At 39.7% G+C, this 23,186-nt stretch overlaps 2 protein-coding genes across 2 annotated transcripts; one reads left to right on the forward strand and one right to left on the reverse strand.

The window, feature by feature from the left end:
* Positions 1-17,654: 17,654 nt before the first annotated feature.
* Positions 17,655-19,643, forward strand: LOC128721361 (cytochrome P450 6a8-like). The gene is made up of 7 exons (XM_053815105.1): positions 17,655-17,881; positions 17,965-18,295; positions 18,362-18,549; positions 18,620-18,756; positions 18,833-18,927; positions 18,992-19,275; positions 19,361-19,643. Exons 1-7 carry the CDS (start codon positions 17,655-17,657, stop codon positions 19,641-19,643), a joined length of 1,545 nt encoding a protein of 514 aa, XP_053671080.1.
* A 334-nt stretch (positions 19,644-19,977) lies between these two features.
* Positions 19,978-21,877, reverse strand: LOC128725768 (pickpocket protein 28-like). The gene is made up of 5 exons (XM_053819542.1): positions 21,753-21,877; positions 21,431-21,682; positions 20,926-21,363; positions 20,324-20,878; positions 19,978-20,248 (listed from the first exon to the last, which is right to left on the reverse strand). Exons 1-5 carry the CDS (start codon positions 21,875-21,877, stop codon positions 19,978-19,980), a joined length of 1,641 nt encoding a protein of 546 aa, XP_053675517.1.
* Between the last annotated feature and the right edge of the window lie 1,309 nt (positions 21,878-23,186).

Raw genomic sequence — 23,186 nt, forward strand, 5'->3', positions numbered from 1 at the left:
TCCTGCAGGCCCTTTCCACGCGCGTGTACTGTTGTGCAAATTTGCCCACTGACCCCAACCTGTCGAACCATTGTTAGACGCCAGCTAGTGAGACAAGAGACTACGACTAGTAGATAGTGGCAGTGGTAAGCCGCTACAAAACGTAGTCAAATCAAATATCTCACCGTTTCAAACGTAATGTAAGACGTTCCCTTTACGTATCCAGCGGCGGCGCTTGCGGCTAGCTTCTCGAGACATGTCGAGTGGGTTGAGTTGTTATCATTAATTCATCCCTCCCAGAGCCTTTCGCTACCTGGGTGCCCTGCGTTATACGTTCCGTCATCAGCAAGGTCTCCGTGCAATATTGCCTTCTGCTCTATAGGCAGAACCGAAGTGTCGATCAAGCTCATAACTAATCGGTTGATGTAGCATTTTTTTGAGTGTAGGCCTTAGTGACAGTGAGACGACAATGCCAGAGCAAATAGGTCCATTCCATATTGAGCAAGATGGTGCGAAGGGAACGAAAGAGTACAATTGAGAGAACGGGGCGCAAGTGAATACACGTAATGAGGTGTAGAAATTATAGGTTGTTTCGATGTCAGCCCACTTTTAGATATAATTAATACTTTAGCTGCGAGTAACACGAGTTTGCCTCGATCAGTACATCACTAGTAAAAATAACTCACTGATTATCTAAAAACAAGGAACATCCATTACTTTAAAATTTGTAGCATATTTAGGAAAATAAACGTGTATGAAGAATAATAACGTATAATGTGTGTGTAAAAACCAATTTTAGCTTTATAGAATATGAATTCAAATACTTCGACAAGATAATGCTAATGATAACTGATGATAACTGATGATATCTAAGCATATAACTTTAATATATGTTAGGTGTATATATCATCAAACAATCCCTCTATCACTATTGCTATTTACGTAATGCACGTTTAAATAAAAAACAATATTTTGCATTTATAGAAATGATGAGATTTCAGTTCATGGCAATGATATGTGCATTAGTGCAGCAATTAATGGTAATCCAACAAATTCATACATGGGAATAATGTTGGATAATGTTTGGAGCCGTTGTATGTTTTATTCAATAGTAAAATTAATGTCTCAATTGCAGGTTGACGAATATTGTCCACATGAACGTCGTTCAGGTAATTAGGCGTTATTCAATGCAAAAACATACACGCTTTGATCGTGCTCATAGGTGTTGGCTAACAATTAAAATGTGTACATAATGTATTCATTCACGTCGGGAGGACTCTGCTAGTGAGAAATGGTCTTTCAATGAACCATCAAGACCACCTGTTGGGCATTCCACACGCAAGAAATTCATGCCTTCAAACTAAATAAATGACACCCAGTCCACCGGTGCAGGTAAATCCATAAATCATACTATACTGCTAAAGCGACGCAGCCTTTATTTTGAACCCATTTTTGATGTTTTGAAGCATTCATCCTAGCCTGCAACAATGCTACGAAGAGCTAAGAACCAAAGTAATAACTAAATTTTTAACTTGAAATATATATATATATATATATATATATATATATATATATATATATATATATATATATATATTTTCATAACGAATCACTTAATGATCTTTCGTTGATCTTTTCTATTAATCTAAGATAAAATGCGATTCAACGAAACTTAACAGAGCTAAAGATTCAAAGATCGAATAGAGCTCCCAAAGGGTATTTTAGGGTGCGGTCAAGAAATATGCTTCCCTAGTCCACTGTTCCCGCTGGGATAAAAGCTTCTTCTGATGATTCTCTCGGCTGGATAGCAAGCTATACAAAATAAACAGCCAACAACACCAATGCTTCCCAGTCACGCCTTTCGGCCGCTGGACGTCGGTGATCTACGGTTGAGTTCGCATTTCATCGCGATCTTCGTTAGATAACTATTTTTCGCGCACGGTATGGTAATTATTCATTTTTTTGCCTGAAACCCTCGAAACCAACATTAGCAGCTCTTTCTTTCCGGGGGCGTTCGGATAGCTTCATCAATCTACTTTCGCGATCCGGCTCGATCACATCCCGGTGTTTTGTGACCTCAGGTTCCGACACCGTGGATAAACCGTTCGACCTAGATTTTTGCTTGCAAGCGAAACTAATTAAACGGCTGAATTGAACGGTTTCAATCTATTTCATTAATCAGACCTGCCTGGTCTGCCCTTTCGTGCGAGATGCTGCTCTCACGAAGGGGTCCTCTTTTCCTAACACAGATCGCCCTGAGCATCTAAGGTCAGCTAACTATTGGCGATTTTCTGAACGGGTCGATGCTTCGGATTATGGACATGAAAGGTACGACTTCGGTGGTGATATATTGGTACTTTAAAGCCACCGAGACATCTAGCGATCACGATTCCGGAAGAATTGAATTAAGCAATGGATATTTAGTGGATATTAGATCGCTAACGCTAGACGAGGAAATAGTAAATACGAGCACATAAAAGCCATTTAGCATTACATACATCAGTTCAAGGTAATTTGACTTATAAAAAAAGATATCGACAGTGATGAAGTCGACTGATTTGCAAAACTAAATATGCAATAGTCATTCTGAAAGTTATTGTATAAAGATAATAACAGTGAATTTCAAAATTCACGGTAGTATGTGTAACATTAAAAAGTAATGTCACTTCTTTCATCAATCTATTTTAAAATTGAATAAAAAAAACTACATATGAATATTTTGACATTAGTTCCTATGTGGTTTTTGATACTAATGTATGACAGTTACCTATAATAATTTACTAGATTATTACTGAATATATGCTTACATTGATGTAAATCACTCGAAAAAGCCACGCTGTAAACAGGACAACACTGCAACACTCACTGAATAAGATGATTTCATCAGAACCAATGATAACAAAGTGTAGCGATCGCAATCGGTACCAGGAAGGAAAACACTGTCAGGAACGGCTTACTAACTCATAATTACAATCACCATACTAAGCACTTTCATGTACCTCTAATCAGTTCACAAACAACTGTTTAATTTTTTCCGATCGGTATATACTGACCATTCCTCAATTAGTTACCTTTAGTTTGTTTTGATGTACAAAAATAAGTACAGAACTGCAATCGAGATGTTTGGTCGAATTTATAAATTCACGATTCGCTACGAGCACTAGCAATTTTTCGTAACCTTTCCTACACTAGAATCTTATTTAGCTTTATTCACAGCTCACACGGTCACAGCTAAATTTTCACCATCAGAAACTTCACTGTACTTTTTGTTGCCAACTGACTTTCACGCGCTACAGCTACATCCGGTCCGGGATGTTCACGAGCTTAAGGCTGTCCGATGACTGAACGAATGTTGCGATCGAGAGGCTCTCGTTAAGGGCAGTTGAGATGTTGCAGAGTGCGGTATCAAACACTATGCGAGAGTCTCGGCTCTCAGCGATTCTCAACCAGAGTGAACGACGGCAGATCAAGCTCTTAGTGAGGAATATATTCCAGCATCTTTGAGACTAAATGCATCTTAGCTAAACTTATACGATCTGCAAAATATTAACACCGAAGAATAAAATACCAGTGAGTAAAGGTGTTAGATTATTTTAATTTAGGTTGATTATCGTAAATATTGTCTTTTTCATTATACATATCAATTCTTCATATTTAATAACATAGCTGGGTATAGCTCCACCCTTACTTTTTAACACCAAACAAGGGCATTTTTTATTCACTGTCGCTAGATTATCAGAGGTGCATTTGTACCTCATTCATACAAAATATTGCTTTAAATAAATAGAGCCATTGCATTAGATAAAACTGCAAACCGACATAATATATTTCCGGGTACATATGGCTCCTAAATCTAAAAAAATGGGGACATACATTCTTTATAGTCTTCATTTGCTATGATTCTAAAATTTCTCACCATGTTATAATATTCAAAATCATCAACTTTATTGCAAATAAACGTCTCTCAAATCAAATTATTATCTCGCTTCGCTCATTGGTGTCTTATTGTCGAAACATCTACTAATTAATTCATTTAATATTTTGGTCATAATGAAACTTATGACGTGAATTTTAAATGCCTTATTCATATAAGAGCATAGTCAATATAAAAACTTCAGCACAAACACCTTCTCAGCAAAACCGAAACCGCCACCTCACTTAAAAACATTTTACGTTTTAATGCAAAAATTGAATGCTTTTCTAAACAATTGAGAAAATAGTAGCGCTATTTGATAAGATAAGTTCTAAAGAACTCTGCATATGAATTGGTAAAAATAGATGAATTTCTATGTTTGCAATATTAGTAATAATCTGGTGTAAAAACAAGTGATAATTTGAATATATTTTATATTTATAAAAAATAACGCTATCACCAAATTTTGAAAGCAAGCGAAAGCGATAATGGAAGCACAAATCAAGCAAAGCTAATGTGGAAAAGCGTTACGCCAAATTACAATCTATGTTCGCTCGCACCACGAAGAGGAACGTTTGTTTGTGTTGCGTTCGATGGCCAAAACGCCTTAGAATGTTATGAATTTTTCTTTCACCTTATGTTGTTTTGTTCCAGGGCTGCCCTCTACTTAATGCCACGTACAGATATGGCCCCGACATGGGAAAGATTACGGCTCGCTCTGATCGCACCCCAGCTTTCCGCCACCAAACTCGCGCTGATAAGCGAGACAGATCCGCGCTTACAAGCCTGTGTTATCAAAGGAGCGACTCCGGTATAACCGTTGTAAGACAGACTAATAAAAGCATCCGCGGGTTTACCGATTTCCTTCCATGACATATCGCGTGTTTTGAGTGTCCGAATGAAGCTGTCAAACTTTCCTGGCGCGATTGATCTCGCTATGATGATTCCACGTGCCCCGGCGAACGATGACAGTGCGCCCATGTGTGCGTTATCTTATCACAGCAATACCGGAATGCGATTGGGCTGAATGGGTTGGCCAATCAAGCGAGGTGTCTATTGAGTAAAAAAAAATCAAGCGCCATCCCCGACCCGAGGAAGATGAAGAATCAACGACGGAACAGCCGGACCCCTCTTGAGATAATAGGTACAGTGAAATGAAATTTGAATGATGATAAAAAAGCATTTCGACAGTATCGCAAACATTCAGCTAGTAGTCGACATCTACTAGAGCATGAGCGAAATCGTTCGTTCGCTCGTTTTTCTGGTTCCTATGGGCGATTTTACCGCACGGGAGACAGGATTTCCATGCCATTCGATGAACATTTTCAAAGTACCCGCACTGGAGCATCGTTACGTTCACTTCCAGAAGCCGACAACGAGGGCAAGTGACCAGCAGCGATGTCGGCTTGTGTATGTAACTGCGAGCTACATATTTGATTAATATATTCCCGCTGGCGAAGGGCGGCGGTAAAGCGTCTTAAGTTACACACTTCAGCCAGAGTTAATTAAACATCATGGCGGTGAAATTGAAAATGGAATTCATTAGAATACATTATCGAGTTTCTCTAGGATTCCGATTGATGTCAGTTCGATTTCGGAAGTGACCGCCGGACCGGCTGGAGCAGGCTGGCTTTCATGAGCCAGAACCTTCAACTGGTTCGTTCGATTGTCTGGTCACGAGAAAAATCGAACGAATGGACCGATGACCACGGTCAGTTTGCATTTAATTTGCAAAATCATGTGGCACGTATGGTGCGGTTTGGTGATTGCTCTATGTTTGTTGTCAGCCCGCTGTCAGTTTGAAATTCTGTCAGCACGATGTGGAGGGATGGCACGAAGAAGTCATATCAAATAATTGACCCGCAGACGATATCTGCTAGGAGTTTCAAGATACGATATTATATCGATCAATAATATCATACAAAGGAGCTCAAAAACGACAAAGAAACAAAGAATGTATATACATACTTATCAAACGCAAGTGTATAAGTCAAGATATAGGTCACAACTTTATGCTTCAATTATGTATGGCATCGGAGGGGCTATCAGTGGGTTTGATAATACATATGCAGCATGTTTCTCAACAACTAAAAACAATACGGGAAACATCACGTTGAACGTTTGTACTAGTCAATGAAATGTGATTTTCCAAACACTGAATATACCTTTATGTAGTACGATAAAAGCACAATTCATAGGATAAAATTTGCCTAATTTTTTGCATTAATTAAAAAAATCGCATCCATGAGTCATTCCGTCAAGCGAGAAAATGCTTGAATCAAAGGCATGGCATCATTTTTGCTCCGTCGGCAAAATACCTTCCTGCGCTCAATTACCGATGAGAGACGGCTATGGCAATGGCGTAACAAAACCGACCCGTACGTCGTAGACACCGGCACCGTCGGTGGATGGATGCGCACGTTGTTTGCTTCTCATGTTTATAATTTTATGATTTCACGTAATAATAGTAATGATTATAAAAAATGATTCCGACACCGGGGAAAAACCACAACCTGCTTACGACGTGCAGTGTTGGATTGATCCGCGCAGGCACGGTGGTTCCAGTTTCGCAGGGCGCAGTAAGCAAAAACACTGCATTTCATTTAATCCTTCGCTTGCGAAGGGATCTTATTTTCGTATTCGCATCGTTACACGCTACGTCTTTGCAGAGTCGCTCGATGCTCCGCGTGAACTCCAGCACCGTATGACAGCATGTTTTATGGCCACGCGAAATGGGATCCCGAGCCCATAGTGGGCACACGGGCAATGAAATATCATTTACTTTACGCGCATTATATGCCACGAGAGTGAGCCTTTTTTTCTCTACATTTCTCGCTTACTCTCTTTATTTCCCTCTTTATCTCTCTTTCTTTTTTACATTCCATCTTTACCATCGCGGTGTGAAGTGCATCGAATGCACCGGATCGTTGGGTCGTTCGGTTTTATGCGCTTTGGTGTAATCTTCGACGGCGAAGGGTTCGTCTTTCCGCGCAAGAGCAGACCCATTTTCGTGGGATACATCCGCGGGCAATTCAGCCCAGAGCGGCAAGGTATTGGCTGTTCAGCAGCGCTGCATACGATGTGTTAGCAAAACACGTGTGCACGCCTGCAAGGAAAAATATATCGACGCGGAAATCAGCCACACGTCTGAAAGTTGGCTTTTAAAATCCTTGGTTTCTCACTGAGGTTTGCACGTGGACGACGAGTGATTCAAATACACAAACCACGTAGACAAGGTGTTTTATAATAGTTCATCATCTAACAGATCTCGTATTATTATGCCTGAAATTATATTATTTTCATTGCAGGGCATTTCACTGCATAAGTTCTGTTTGATGCCATTTGACAGCATGAATCGAATGTAATATCTTAAACCAAGCCAATTTCATCAGTTGTGCATAAATAAGATGACAAAAAACTCTTCCAGCAATTGAACATGTCCTGCTATATTTCTCTTTTTCTTTTTGTTGATGTCATATATATGTCGTACTAGTACATATTTATTAGCTTTGCGTTCGTCATAATGCAACGCTTGCAGACAAAAAACAGTAGACTAATTATATAGTTCCACCTTGTCATGTGAAACTGTTGTAAAAGAAAAGAATTGCCAATCACATTGCATAAGGTCAGCACACGGTCCATTGCAATACTATCCTGGTTTCGTAATTTGCAAACACTTGTCTGTAAAAGATATGGCCTACCGAAAAAAATATCACAAAAACCCTACACACTAGAGATATATGTTTATGTACTATCTTTCCGAACAAAATATAAAAAATCGAGCATGACTTTCTCAAGACACTCGTGAGAACTTACGAGAAAATGTCGCAAATTTCATCAGGCGTAACATCACGTAGATCTGTTGCAGCATCTTCAGGAAACGGAAACACACTCGATTCATATTGTACGGTTCATATCGCAAAGGGCTCCAAGGGGTCAGAGCCAGAAAAGCTATCCGGGGTAACGTTATGGTCAATTTTGCCGTTGCAATTTTTCAATTTTTATAATAGCGATTTGTTCGACAACATTTACCCCAAACTACGAGGAGGCGAATATCAGTAGACCGTTGCTTTTCAGAAAGGGTCAAACTAATTGGAATGAACGATAATGTCCGAATATCTCATGCTATATGCATATGATAAATTCAATTTTACCAATATGAAAAGAGCACTGAAAAATGGATAAATCTGAATAGAAGATTAACAAAATAATTATATTCAGTTTACATCTATCTATGGGTTTCTATAGATTTTTCTTAACAATCAACTTAACTTAATCAATATTTCAAACTAGTGTAAGACACAAATCAAAATTTAATAATCGTTTCGATAATATTATCGCGAACTAGAGTATGTGCAATACTTAAAACATATGGAAACATCTGTACGAGAATGGGCTTGTCGAAAAATGTACCTATATTTTAGAGCTTTTTTAATGTAATTTGTGCATCATGAAGTAATGTTAAACGAAATACATTGCATCTTTAAGTAAGACAAAATAAAGCCGAGATTATTTAGATTTCTGAATATGTTTGTGCAGTGTAACACCAGAATGGAAATTTTTGTACTTTTTCAGACATAAAATATCAACTAGATAACTCTAGTCTTTTTGATATTTCGTATACAAAAGTGATTTTCGTCTCTATAATCTAAATCATATTGATTTTATGATGAGGAAAAACATTAGCATGTTTTAAAAGAAGATTATATGTTTTCGGGCCGTATTATCTTGAATCATTGAATTGTAGTATAAGTTAAGATACAATAATTCATTCACTATTTACAATTATACAATTGGTCTATAAAAACACATCTCTTGTTATAGTTGACCTTCTAGGAGGATACACGGCATAAAATACATGCACATGCCCGATGATCAGTTTAAAAGCCTTCCTTGTACGCCTCGGATGTGCCGTAAATCACGTAACTGATGCAGAAAATCAATCACGCGGCCTGCATCAGGTGCCACATCAATGGGGTTCCGTCCAAGGCCGGTTCCGGCGAATCACTGGTGTCACACCGGGTTGCTGCAAAATGTATGCTACCAGATCAACGGAAATTCCTGCCAGTACCGTTTGCCGCGTGTAAAACAGCATCGATCGGCCAGGGATCACCATACTGGTGATCTGCAGCAGGCTCGCGCGGTCAGCAAATAAATATCTTTCCCGATGGAATGTCGTAAATGCGCACCGCGTAACGGATGGATGCCCAGCAACGAAACCACGGTGTGCATCATGGCCCGTCAGTTTCGACCCAACAATGAATTTCGCTGTTAGCGTCGGTCCCCTCGGCAAAGCCCCATGGAAAGGTCAGCGCGCAGGAAAAGCCATCAAGACAGGCGCTCGGGCGGTTCGATCGGTTTCTTATTTCTGCTCCCAAAGGGTCCCACGCGAGCAGGAAGTAACCGCCGGTACGGGGGCACATAAAACTAAACGGAATGAAACAGATGCGCCAGGGCTCGAGGCAGGCCAGCACGAACCGGACGGAGCATCTCCAGTCGGCAGTGGAGAAGCCTTCGGCTACGCCGCTGTGGCGTTTGTGCGGATAAATGCATCCTCGTGGTGGACGGTGCTTGTGCGCAAAAATTAAATCCGAACCATTAAAACCCGCCCCCGTTGGTGAGGGCAGCGAGTGTGCTATTGTGCCGTGCCTCCTTCCATGCACTCCCCCCAAAGGGACACGATATCGGGAGCGATGGTTGGCCTGCCGGCGGGCAACTGATGCTGCTCCGATAGCAACATGGCACACGGCTAAGCAGTGTGGCAAAAATAAAAGCGCCCACAACACACCGGTCGGCAAGAAAAAGAAGCGCACACAGCCGTCGTTCCGGAGCGCGATAAAGTATCGCACTGGAAGCCTACCGCTGCCCGAGCGCGGCCTAGGAATTAGGTTCACGTCCCACGTTCTTGGGTTGGCAGCGAAATGGGGTGGATTTCGCGAATCTGGTGCTGGCAAACGAGCAGCTTGGCCTCGGCACGCGGTCATCGTTCGGACGCGCAAGGCAAGTAGGCAAAAATAGGAGCCATGTTTTTTTTGTCTTATCGCCCAGGACGGCGGAAGCGGCGTGCAGAGATGATGCAGCAGCATGTACTTGCATAGCCCAGCGCCAGGTTGGGCCGCGAGATCGCCAGGTTCGCCACCAACCGATCTTAGGCCGCGGAGAACGGATTCCAGCGACCGTTGGACATGGCACCGCAACGCTGTTGGTTACCGGTCGGAGTGAGATTGCCGGCCTAAGATTAATTGCGAATATATATTTCATCGCAGTGCAGCGGCCGTTCTCTGGCAGCTCAGCAGAAGGATGCGCCTGTTGCATCGGGCGGTCGAGCGCGACGCAGTACGGAGCGGCGAGTGAGCTTGACTAATTTTTATAATACTATTAGTTATTTCCATTATTTTTTGCCCTCTCCCGGCGGGACACTTTGCCTTTGGTTGCGCCCGCATCTGAGACGCAGTGGTTGTCTCATTATAAATGATCAAATTAACTGCAAAAGTCTCGTTTGTGGTATTTAATCAAACTAGCCTAATCCCGCTGGTGAGCGACTCCGATGGTGCCCCAGGTCGAGGTTGTATTGTAATAAACTCGCGAAGCAAAAATTGTTACCTCTTTGGCGAGAGAAGAGAAAGACCCACCTCGTATGTTGTGCCTATCATAAATCTTGCTTACAACAAAAAAAAGAAGCACTTTGCGGTAGCGGTATGCCCAAGGAGTTTACAAGAAGGACAAAATTAAAGGCGGCTCCGTCGGTCACCGTTCGTCATAGCTATAGTTCTTTCGAGAATAAGCGTTTAATGGTCGACGGGACGGTTTGTGTGTTTGTGCTCGTCGGTGTGCCCACAACGTATGCAACCGCCGGGTCGCATCGCCTATACATATATTCGGTGCAACAAACGCTGGAGAACGCACCAGTAAGAAGGTACCGCACTTTCCACCGTGCGATGGTGCTTTATTTTACGATCGCAGAGATCCCTACTGCTCGCACCATTCCCGGCTCTGTGTGGCACAACGTTACAGCCCCGAAAGCTCCCTTCACATCTATACACATCTCCCATGTCCCCGACCCTTTTATCCAACGCCAACCGGAAAGGGGAGAATGCTTGCTGAAAACAACGGGGGTACGATGATCGCTGGGCAATGTCGACCGGTTGCGTAGGGAATAAGGTGGAATAAGGAGAAATAAAAACAAAATCAGTGCTTTTCTCGCTTGGCGCCGCATTGAAGTTTCTTGCCATATTATGGCCAAAAACAGAAATATTTTCCAACGCGGCCGTTATGCAATATTATCGAAATATGCCGTGATTTATGTCGAATTTATAACATCATGAACGGAATTACACACCGTTATATTTAAAATTATGAATCATGATAGTCTATTATGATGTTCTCGTATACTGCGCGTCAAGAGAAAAGATTCATTTTTGCAACGAACAAAACAGTAAAATCAAGCTGTTTCTATTCAGGAAAAAGGTGCATTTTGTTGCCCGCTAAAATGTTTATTTAAAATCTAAAAGAATAAAATATTTTAGCATAGAAACAACTATCTGAAACTCGTTCGGTGAACCTTCGTCCAGCAATCCTTTTAGAGCAGTTAGTTACCAGTAATTATTTTTGCAATAAAGGGCAACTGTTTATATCGCTAAAACGATTGAACACCTTCTGTTGGTGTTTTTACGTGTTGGTTACGGAAGAAATGGGACGATCCCTGTAATGCAATTAACTTAAACAATACGTCGCTTGGACTGACAAACGGGTTCATTCTGATCTTCACACACAAATTATCTCCACAAGCCCTATCACCTCTAAGCAAAGTTCTTCTAGCTATGATACCCCATCCCATACAAAGCGACAGAAATATCGGCTGCGACGGCGAGAGAAACCCATTTCGACCGATTTGATGTTCCGCCGTTTGACAGTGCACGTCGCCGGCAACGAAAGGAGCTTTGAGTTTCGTTTCATTTCATACATGCTGTGGTGGACCCGCAAACGAGCGTGTCGGTTTTTTTCCCACTTTGCGTCTTCGACAGGGTCCGCGTGCGAGATGAGTAAGTATGGCGTTCAGCAAGCTTGTTGCCTTCTTGCGTTTACCGGGTCCATGTGCCCGGTTTGCGCACTTCAACGGTTTGTACTGATACAAAACCTTCATCTTCTTCACGATCCTTTTGGTGAAGCGTAAAAGGGGGTTTTAAACAACAGAACGTTACTCTCACGATAGCAGGCAGATGGTGCTGGCGGTTAGGCAGAAGCACTGATCGGTGCAGCTTCCTAGAGTGCTCAGCGGACGACAAATAGCAACGGCAGCGACATCAGCATTCGATACACAAGACACACTTCTCCGATGGCCAGCGAATAACGAGCCTGAATGTGTTAAATATTGTTTACTCATGCCTTCTTCTAGCGATATAATAGTAAGCCAGTGTGACCGACTAGCAGACGCAGAACAACGAAAGATTGTTATCGTCAACCGGGTAGGTTTGTTAGCATACATTTCTTTGCCTACGGGGTTTTAAAACGCATGATGGAGATCATTCACAACACTCGCAGTACTCGACTGTAATAGAACTTCCATTTTAACTCGAATCTTCTTGGCTTGAGCATTCATTATTATATTATTATATTAATTTTTGAACAAGATCCAATTTAAAGAAAGCTGCTAGCAGCAAAAGCTTGTATGGCGCTATCCGAAAAAATAACCAAATCCCGACGGCGAAGCGCACTGTTGACGAAAGAAGGTAGATTTAAGAAGGTTCATCATCCCAATCATTTTTCACGTTGATATTTTTTGCACACACGTAATAACTCCAGTCCTATGTTTCGAGCAAGCCATTGTACACGATTATGATGTATAGCTTCTGTGATTTATGTTGTCCTATCTTTTTATATCGGCAATTGAAAACATATCGAAGATACGGTAAAACACGATTGCCATTCTAGTGATAAGAGACACTATTGTAGCTACATATTTACTTGCAACTAACGAGTCGAGTGTGTCAATTTTAGTACTGCAAAAGAATATTTAAACTGCATTACGTACCACGTCAGCTGAAAAAAATTTACACAATTTTCCGGCACAACACGAATTAACTAATAACACCAACAAGTAGATGCGTTTCACGAGATGCTCCTAGTCGTGGAACATCCACGTCCTACGCTCTCAAAAATCGGAAAGCGACTGAGAGAACAAGCAGAAATGGTTCCGGAGTCGACTTCTCCAATCCCATAAAGCTGTGCCTGCACACAAACACACAAAACGGGAACCGACGGCGATGCGTTGAGCTTTGAGACGCCCGGACGCATATAAACGAACGATTTCAAGCTACCCCAGAGAACCGGCTGGCAACTAACCTGCGATGGAAACATGGAACCGTAGACAATCCGTGTCACACTCGTGTTGGAAAAGACTGATCGGATCGCTTATCGCCACCAGGGGAGATTTAGCGAGCCGTTTTGGTACGGAAGATGATTCTGAGGCGAATTATTTTTGGAATATCAAACCGGCCATAGACGAAACATGAGCGAGGTCGTGCTAATATTGATACAGAAGTCATATAGAATGGTCTCAGCAAAGTATTGTTCTCAGTTATTATCTGTCATTCTAACATTTTAGGAATTATATTATATTATTTTATGGTATCACTTAATCTCCTATAAAATTAATCGTTAGCAGTAGGAATTGTAAACATTCTTTTTTCAAAGGCTACTTTTGTTTCATGAACCCTTTTTTTTTGTTTCTTAAAAAGCTTAAAATTAAGCTCAATTATGATTAAGTCAAAGCTTAAGGAAAATTATGGTAAAGCAAAAGAAATGCCTAATCTATAGTTAGAATTTAAGTTGATTTATATTAAATTATAATTTTTATTATTGAAAAAAAAAACCACAGTTTTATCAAAAGGAATCTTATCATACTTAAAATAAATACACTTAAAAATGTCACATGTACAATGTGTTATTTAAGGTATATTGTAATCATTCGAAATGGTACAACTATAATAATACCTAAACCACAGAAATTATGAAGAGTATTAAAATAAATACAAAAATAATGCTTAATAGTGAATAAATATAATACCAATGTGAATCAATGTTTATTAATGTATTGTATGTTTAAAAACAGTTTGTTATTTCATTCGATTTATATACAACATGAAGAAAATACATTCATTTTTACGTACAGTTCGTCACAATAACCTTTTGAGAATTAAAGAACAATTGTTATTTTTACACTCAAGCCTAATAATTTCAAGATATTCACAACAGCATCTTAACACGAGCATTACAGCTTCAAGTATGCTACACCATTTCAAAGACCTTCTAAAAACTCCATCCTTCATGCATACTTCAGATAAAAAACGTCATTCATGTGCGTAACACAATATAAGACAAATAAAGCAATAATAATAAATGTGCTTGAGGAGTATTGAAAGCTAAACATATTTCGCTAATTAGTAATTTATAAAAAACTATACAAATTAAAATAGAAAACGAGTACATAACAAGACAAAAATGTTCATTTTCACAAATCTACACTCATTCTGCAATAAATCAAGTGCGTGCAGTAAAGGAAAGTGTAAATTGCACCATAATTGTAAATGGGGTGATAATTTTTGCCGATATAACTCCTCAATGAAATCCATATAATTTTCCCAAATCGAATGAACCTATCGGTTCTGAATGATTTCCATTTGTTTCCGATCGATTACCGATCCAGGGAGATTACCGATCCATAAGTCATGGCATTTTTTTGCGAGTGAAGGCTGTCGGCATATCGCATGCAGATAGATTTTGCGGTGAATCGGTTTACGTCTCCTTCCATTGAACATTGAGCACTGGAAAAAGTAGTGACCACACTGAGGCTGCACAGTCGCGGTTATCGGTTCAAATAATCTTCGTGAGGATATTTGGAGTGCCGCCGGAAACCCATGTTTACCATGTGAAGTGTTACGCTCATCGGACCCCATGCTCCTTTCGAGACGAAATGGCCGATTATGAAGAGTGGAAGGTTCGAGTGATATCTTGAACCCGTATTCTCCTTGCCACTGATCAGCACGTACAAATCACGTAAGAGATGCCACGGTGTCTATTGAAGAGGTTCCGAACCATTAAAAAGAAAATTCACAAGGTCGACAGGACCATCCCACAAGCAACTCGTACCGAGGCACATGCTGGTGACTGGCACAGGGCACTACAAATTACCCACAATCAACCAACCTTTCGAGATCTGCATCTGTTCGAGTAAGGTTACTATTTGCTTACGAACGTTCAGCAAATGGGATTGAGCAGGCATTCCAACAAATGGGATTTCATCGATTGATATGGTAACCAGTCTGCTGATTCTTTTTAAAATTGGGGCCAAATGGCATGTTCCCGTTTCAACAGAGGCGTGAATTGCATTGGTAATTTGATCCAGTAAAAGTACCTGTTAGATAAAACATATATGAACTAAAAATAAGATATTGTAGTTCATGCATAGAAAATGACTAGAAATATTTTATTTTGATGTATAATATATAAATAAAAAATCAGGTCGTAATATATAGTTTGAGGTTACAGGATTTTGTTACACAATATTTGTTATTATATAAATATATACCCGTATATATAAAACCCTTGATACAATATGTGGCGACAGAAGTGACCGTTCTCAAACGAAGCCGCCACCGTCGTTGTCGCGGTGACTTCCGGTTGAATTCAGTTTCGAAAAGTATGCATTTATCGTCAATTTCAATTTTTATTGCCTGTCCATTTCCTGTCCCGTTTGCTTGGAAACCATGAATAAGAAATGTTCGAAACAAGGGACGAAATAAGAACAAAACACACATGAGCTACGATCACTTTACGAACATCGGCGTAAGCCTGCGATTGGTGTACTTTTGACACCGATGGGGTTCGATCCCTTTCTTCTTTTCGGTAGCGATCGCCCGTAACAACACCTCGAAGCAAAAAAGGATGAAGTTTTCTATGCTTTCTTTTCACATTGTTTCAATCGATAAGGAAGATCACAGCAGATGGGACGGGACGAAAGGGCAATACCAGGATATCCGAACAGAATAAAAATGTCAATTATTTAGATAAACATGGTTTATGCTTCCTTTATGATAATGTATCCGAAAGTCTAAAGCTTATTACATCAATTTTTGTGCAAAAATATTCTTTGTTTCAAAAAACGTTTAAATGATGATAACATAGAAATACCATTACAAAAATGACGCATATATACTGTTGCTTTACAATTTTTCATGAAATACTGAAACATATATCAACAATATCTGAAACTTACCATAAATTAGGAATCATTGTTATTTAAACTGTATTATGCTAAACGTGCAAAAACAAATTTTTAATAAAGCACTGCTTGAATGTTAACTAACATACAGTAACAAAAGTTGCACATTGTTCATTTGAGAAAATGATCGAATATTTTAAATTGAGCATAGACGTTTAGTTTTATTTTATTACATTATCACGAAACATTCACATAAAACGATCAGCTGGTGACTATAACGTGTACAATAACCAATATAATGGCAACCCAATCATTGAAACGATATTTTATAACCAGCCCATCACAACTATATTCCGATTTTTAATGGAAAATTTCTAAACTGGTTTATGACGACTATTATTCCGGTGAATTGAATCAATTAGTGAATCCTGTTCAGATCCGTAACTAAAGATTGCTTCTAGCTATTTGGTAATTTGAATGTAAACAAGTCAATTTGACAACTAAACGTAAACATATTTCAGGCATCGTAATGCTGTGTTTATATTATAGTGTTCTTTTCTGAACAATTCAATATTTTTAATTAATGTAACTATTGAGATAATATTACTATAGTTGAGGTAGTTACAGCTTATGTCCTGGAAATGTTACTTAATTTCGATGTCATAAAAATTATCTAATCTGTTACTAACTTCGAATACTTTATTAGTAAACTTCAAATAAAAATAATTAAAAATACTGAATACATTATGAGAATTGGAATAAACTATTTTAGTTCAAAAATATTAAAATCATCTCAAGGGAAGGATTTGGAAATCCAACTCAAAGAAACGCATCGAAATCAGCAAAATCGACTTCAGTTCCAAGTCACTTGCACACAACTTTCACGCAGCTTGCATGCAATGTAGAAGAATTTGCTACGAATTTTTGTTTTTCGTTTCGTATTATACTTTAAGTTTATTCTTTTATTCTTGTTACTGGTTTGACAAAAACTTTTTTATCGTTAAAATATTTGTTTAACATTCGTTTATAGAACTTTTACACTTAATAAATAATTTTCATAGTTATGCTTATTTTGAATTTCAAACGATAAAAGAAAAAATTATGTATAGAAATGAATGACGTAGGAACTTTGCAAACGGATGATTCGAAAGCTGTTGCGGTGCGACGGATAGGGGAATTGGAAGCAAACTACATGCCAGCTACATAGAATTGATTATATTTCGAAATAAAACAGCTTTCCTTGTCCTTGAGAATCGTTTTAGAAAAAAACGTAAAATTAAAAACAAAGTAAAACTAAAAACATAAATAGATTGTTGTAAATTTTTCTAAATTTATCATATCATAACATACCGATATATTCTCAATTTCCATGTATTGTTCACCTCCGATACATTGCAACTGTCTAAGAATATTATCACGGTTTTATTTTTAGCACGTGCAGCTTAATCTTATCTTCCCATGCTTCGCAGCAGCGCATAGTGAAACAATTTGCTTGAAGCTGTTAACCTCTTCCCTCAGTTCGCTTTTAGCATCCGCCCGAAGATGTTGGTTTCAGGGTTTCTACTGGTTGGCCTGTTCTACCATAATCCGCTTATAGCAGTTGCGGTTTTCGCACTTGTGTGTCTGCTTTACTGGCTGGTGAAACATAACTACAAGTTTTGGGAAATAGATGGTGTTCCGTTTCCAAAACCGTCAATACTGACTGGAAATCTAGGCCCCTCACTATCGCTAAAGAAGCACATATCGGAATTGGCTAGCGATTGGTATCAGTAAGTATATACAATGATTATCAAATTAGTTCGACATTCGCTCGAGACGTTGTGTACTAATAGTGTATTGTGGTGTTTTATAGCGCCTACCCAAATGCTCCGTTCGTTGGTTACTTTAAAATATTTACACCGGCAATAATGGTTAAAGATCCAGTTCTAGTCAAGAATATACTCACGCGCGATTTCGAATGTTTCGCCAACAACGACTTCCTGCTGGATATGCGACAAGATCCTTTACTATCCCACGATCCCTTTTTAGTGTCAGGAGAACGTTGGAAACGATCCAGAAATTTGCTAACACCATCATTCACCGGGGCAAAGATTAAACAGCTCTTCCCAATCATGGAATCGGTGGCTAATGCCTTTGAAGCATTTATCGAACGTCATGTGTCGCAGGAGCTTGAGGCCAAAGAGGTAATCCTACACGGATAAACTTATCGGTAAATTAGTACGCATCTTACGCAATCTTTCGTTTTGAAGATAGCTGCGCGCTTTACGACCCAAAATGTAGTAGCATGCACGTTTAGCATCGATGGTGATTGTTTTGCCGATAGCGAGAGTGAGTTCCGGCGTATGGGCAAGAGAGTCTTCGAAACATCACTACCGGCGACAATCAAAACGATGATGGCGGTGTTTCTGCCTGCAGTAGCCACATTGATTCCTGTGCCGTAAATTTTGCATACATTTGTACCTAAGCAGTTCAACATTGTAAACATTTTTCGGTTTTTTCGACCGCAGGTTTCTGCTGAAAGACGTTGACGAATGGATTCGATCGCTTGTAGCCAATCTTATAATAAAAAGATCCACCGTTGACGATAGAAAGGCTGTAGCTGAAGACTTGTTGCAGTCTTTTCTCAAGAATAGAGAAAAATACGGTACGTACCTGTTTTTAACTGAGCCAGTTGAGTTAGATTTATGTCATGGTTCTTATTTAATGCTTACATATTTCAGACTCCACCCAAACCGAAATTACCGCCAATGCGTTGACCATCTTTCTCGAAGGATTTGAGACATCAAGTGTCGTTTTGGGATTTGCTCTGTATAGAGTATGTTTAGACGATATGTTGTTGTAGCGATGATTCATATTAAATTAAATTGTTCGAATTTTAGCTTGCTAAAAGCCCCGAAGTCCAAGATAGGTTACATAATGAAATACGCAAACAAATCGACGCTAATGACGGAAAGCTGGACTTTGATGTGATTCAACAGATGGAGTACTTGGATTGGGTGCTACTTGAAACATTGCGGATGCATCCTCCAGCCGCGACAATGCATAAGGTCTGCACTAAGAAGTACATTATGCGACGAGGGTTTCGGGACAACGTGGGACATGATTTGGGTGTATACGTACGCGAAGGAACACCGATTTTGATTCCGGTTCTGGCAATACACATGTGAGTTTTTCGAAATATGGCTGCAGCCTTACCATGCACAAAAACAGACCTTAAAACAATGATTGCTGTTGCTTTTGTGTTTTAGGGACCCCAAATACCATCCGGAACCGCATCGGTTTGACCCAGAACGATTTAGCCCGGATCGAAAAACAGTGCATCCCGGTACGGTATATATGCCTTTTGGAGAAGGTCCACGAATGTGCATGGGCATGCGATTTGCTCAGGCGCAGGTGAAGCTGGCAATTATCAAGCTCATTTTGGCTTATCGCGTGAAAGTAGGTTCGAACGACAAACCTTTTGTCGTTGACTCTCGCTCATTCGTCTACCAAGCAAGAGACGGTTTACGAATAATGTTTGAACGACGATAATATTGCGGCAGGAATAATATCAGGGAAAGTAAAGCGAGTTTTACTAAATAAATAATTGCCATGAGTACTCTGAAGGCCGCATTCTTTCGGTAACTGCTTTATTGCAACATTCTATCAACATTCTGTACAAAAAAGCGTAGCAATAGTGTCATGTGTAAAAATGAGTAAGTGTAAATGACTGATAAGCATGTGTCGATCAATGGGTTTTGAGATTAATATGCTGTAAAATATAAACATTCGATCATCACATTTACGTTACATTCGTACATTACAACACATAAGAAATTCGTTTGTGGAAGCAAATTGCCGATATGTGAACAATTTCAACTAACAGCTAATCTGCTTTAGAAACAACAGCAAGCAGAGAATTGCTGACTTCTTTCTCCTTATTATCCCCGCGCAAAGCCCGCCTCTTGTTTATCGAAAATGGACGTATCGCTATGAAGTAGCATATTTCCAAAAGGCTTAGAATGCTTACACCCATAAACAATCCCAACAGCCCTCCACAGTTCGCCAAAAAGTCCACTAATCCGTAGAGTTCCGATCGTTTCGATGTGATAAAGTGTGACTCCTTAAAATAAATTTCCAGGGTGGTGATGATGATGCTGGAAGAAAAGCGATTTGATTACGCATTAGATGTATTCTGCTGACCAATTTGTATTATGTTTTGGATACTTTACTCATTCGCTTTCGATGTTCTCAATTTGTTTGCATCTAAGAACTTGTTTACATCTAGCGAGGATTGGGTAATTTCTGCGTCATAGTGAACCGAGCTGCACGCAGGCAAGCAGTTACAGTTCGCAAAAATACCCAACACTTCTTCAGGGTGGGAAGCATTATCGTGTTGTCGAAAAAGCGATCGAGCCTGAAACATGCAGTCCCACATGTATAGCGGGCAGACTTTTGTTTCGTTTGCACGTGGCATCGAAAATCGAACGCAACCACACAGTACCAAGGTTAAGTTCGTCAGACATTCAAGCTCACAGTTTTCCTGGTTGTAAATTTGGAAAAATTGCAAATGGCGCTCTTTGTTGAAGAAACACTGCCTTTTTTCCCAGCCGTAATCGGCTGCCGAAGGTGATGTAACAATCATCTGGGGCTTTAAGGCGATCGAAATCTCATGGCTCAAGGGTATGCGAATGTTGCGTTTGGAAACCTGCGGATATTCATTCGCCTCATGCAGCATTAGTTTGTAGCCTTGTGAGAAGCCCTGCATGGAAAATAGAAAAGTAATACTTCAGCGTTAAATGTATAACGGCCTCAATACGAGTGTTATCAGGACGGATGGTTCGTACTTACGGTGCACATATAGTCTATGTCCGCTTTGGATTCGATTAGGTACATCGAAAATCCTGCGTGCATTCCTGCACCACGAGCATGTAATGGGGTTTCCATATCACCATTTGCAAATTCCAACCAATTCTCCATGTAGTTGTGGTTGGTGTGAAGAGCACTTTTACGAAATATAGCAGATTCAGATATCATATTGAAAGAGTAGCAAAGACCTTCCTCTGTGAGGGTTTCCTTTAAATACTCCTCGCACTTGTTGTACTGATCGTCGTATATGCACATTCCGATGACTTTATACCTGGGTAGAGCCATATTTTTTAGCATATTTACGACGTCATCTTCTCTGGTGCCGTTTATAAAATTAAGAAAATAATGGTTGGAATGAAAGATTGGATTGCACAGCTGAGCTACCACCTTAAGCTGGCCAACGCTGAAATTGAAAACAAAAACCTATACTGTTTGGAACTTAACTAATATAACATCACTGCTGGACGTACATTTCCTCATTTACCGTACGGTTCAAAGTGACATCCGACAGCGCGTTTATTTCGGCGGTAAAGTTTAGTTTCGCAGATGGTACTTTGGTTTCGGGGCAGATCGTAACCGCAGGAAATTTCACTTCCCACACGGGGGTTGTTTTCTCGGAAAATGTTACTATTATCGGCGCCTGGTTCCATTTTACGTAGGCTTTATATATCATTACGCCACACCCACCCATCGATAGCAAGAAAACCAAAACCCACCAAAACCTGATGAAACATGATAAATGTCACAAAAATTGAATTCAAAGCGAAGTGCATTATTGCTAATTACACGCACCTTTCACAAGAAGTTCGCTCGATTTTGTCGAAGTAACGAACACCATGGATTGAACTGGTAGCACAATACTCTCGAAACACTTCTTCCCTTATCGGTCTGTGTGGCCGTTTGGTGGTCGGGTGCATTTCAACGAAAATGCTACAGGTACGTATGAGCGCTACGAGTGGACTGAAGTTTATACGATCGTGGACGGGTGGTACCTAGCACGTCAAATGCATTGGCGATGCAACATCGTGATGTCCTCATGCGTAATGGTCCCACAGGCTGCAATTACTGTGCAGTTGTGCCATGATATGGAAGAGAATAATTAACAGGAGCCATTCCGTGTTTCTATAACTAACACTTTTTGTAACCTTTATAAGAGCGTAGCTAGTTTCATATGCATAAAATTTGCATTCTGTACACTTGCATACTCGGACGTATAAAAATTTGCAATGGATAATATTTAGTAAGATATAGATTAGACTTCGCATATTAAAATGAATGTTATATTAAAATGAGCGTTTTATAAAATTTATACTTTATTGCATAATACATTATTTTGTTCTAACAGTTATTTTTTTTCTGGATTGTTAACTTGTCGACAACGACGTCCATTCGCTAGCGGTTCCATTTTTACCTGCAGCAGGTCAAGACCGCTTGCGGGTTGTAGCGTAAGATAAGTAAGTGATTATACATACACATGTTCAATGTTTAAGAAACAAACGGTTGATTAGACTGATACATTATTTAATCGATTATCTGATCAAAACATCAAAAGTAACATGTAACATGTAAACTAAAATATGAGTCGTATTTTGAGGCAATCACACACATTGCACTGAACCAGCACAATAAACTCAGTTTCTTTATAAAATACTATTGCCTTTATCGAATGCTTTTATCTGAAGCACTGAATGTTTCAAGTAGGAATAGTATTTTTTTTACATTTATTTCATAATACTAATATGTGTAACAAAGAGGTTGAAATCTAGCATTCCCTTGCTTATGCTATATTTACTGGCAGATGGTAAATGTTGTTTAAGTATTTACTATCAAGAAAAAAAATCCAAAACGTCGAGCAACGGTATGCTTGAAAGTTTCTACAAACGTGACAGCTCGTTACAGATTACATTGGGTACTAACGAAGTGATCTATAGCAATATGCCCATACGAATTTATTGCCAGCAGCCGGAGGCTCCCTTGTGAACGAAAGGAAGCACCATGAAGTGTAAAAAAATATCCCAAATACGTTCATCGTAGCTATCTTTGATAGTACTCCCAGAATATAAGTGAAATGAATTCTACTCGGTTGACGTGAATGTAGGAACTAATTGTGTTCAGGTAATTTATTGCCAATCTCACGGTTCCGTAGTTTTCTCTCATTGGCAATTTTCGCACGCTGTTTGCACGGTGGCGGTGTTCTGTGCCTGATTTTAAAACACTTCAGGACGA

Source organism: Anopheles nili, chromosome 2 (assembly GCF_943737925.1).
Source record: "Anopheles nili chromosome 2, idAnoNiliSN_F5_01, whole genome shotgun sequence".
Classification (NCBI taxonomy): Eukaryota; Metazoa; Arthropoda; class Insecta; order Diptera; family Culicidae; genus Anopheles; species Anopheles nili.

Bases quoted from the DNA above. Each gene is read 5' to 3' on its own strand.
- LOC128721361 (XM_053815105.1), top strand. From the start codon at position 17,655: ATGTTGGTTTCAGGGTTTCTACTGGTTGGCCTGTTCTACCATAATCCG. The intron at 18,296-18,361 runs GTAATCCTACAC...TTCGTTTTGAAG, and splicing joins AGGAGCTTGAGGCCAAAGAG to ATAGCTGCGCGCTTTACGAC. The intron at 19,276-19,360 runs GTGAGTTTTTCG...TTTGTGTTTTAG, and splicing joins CCGGTTCTGGCAATACACAT to GGACCCCAAATACCATCCGG.
- LOC128725768 (XM_053819542.1), bottom strand. From the start codon at position 21,877: ATGCACCCGACCACCAAACGGCCACACAGACCGATAAGGGAAGAAGTG. The intron at 21,364-21,430 runs GTACGTCCAGCA...TTTCAATTTCAG, and splicing joins CGTACGGTAAATGAGGAAAT to CGTTGGCCAGCTTAAGGTGG. The intron at 20,249-20,323 runs GTAAAGTATCCA...CTTTTCTTCCAG, and splicing joins AGAACATCGAAAGCGAATGA to CATCATCATCACCACCCTGG.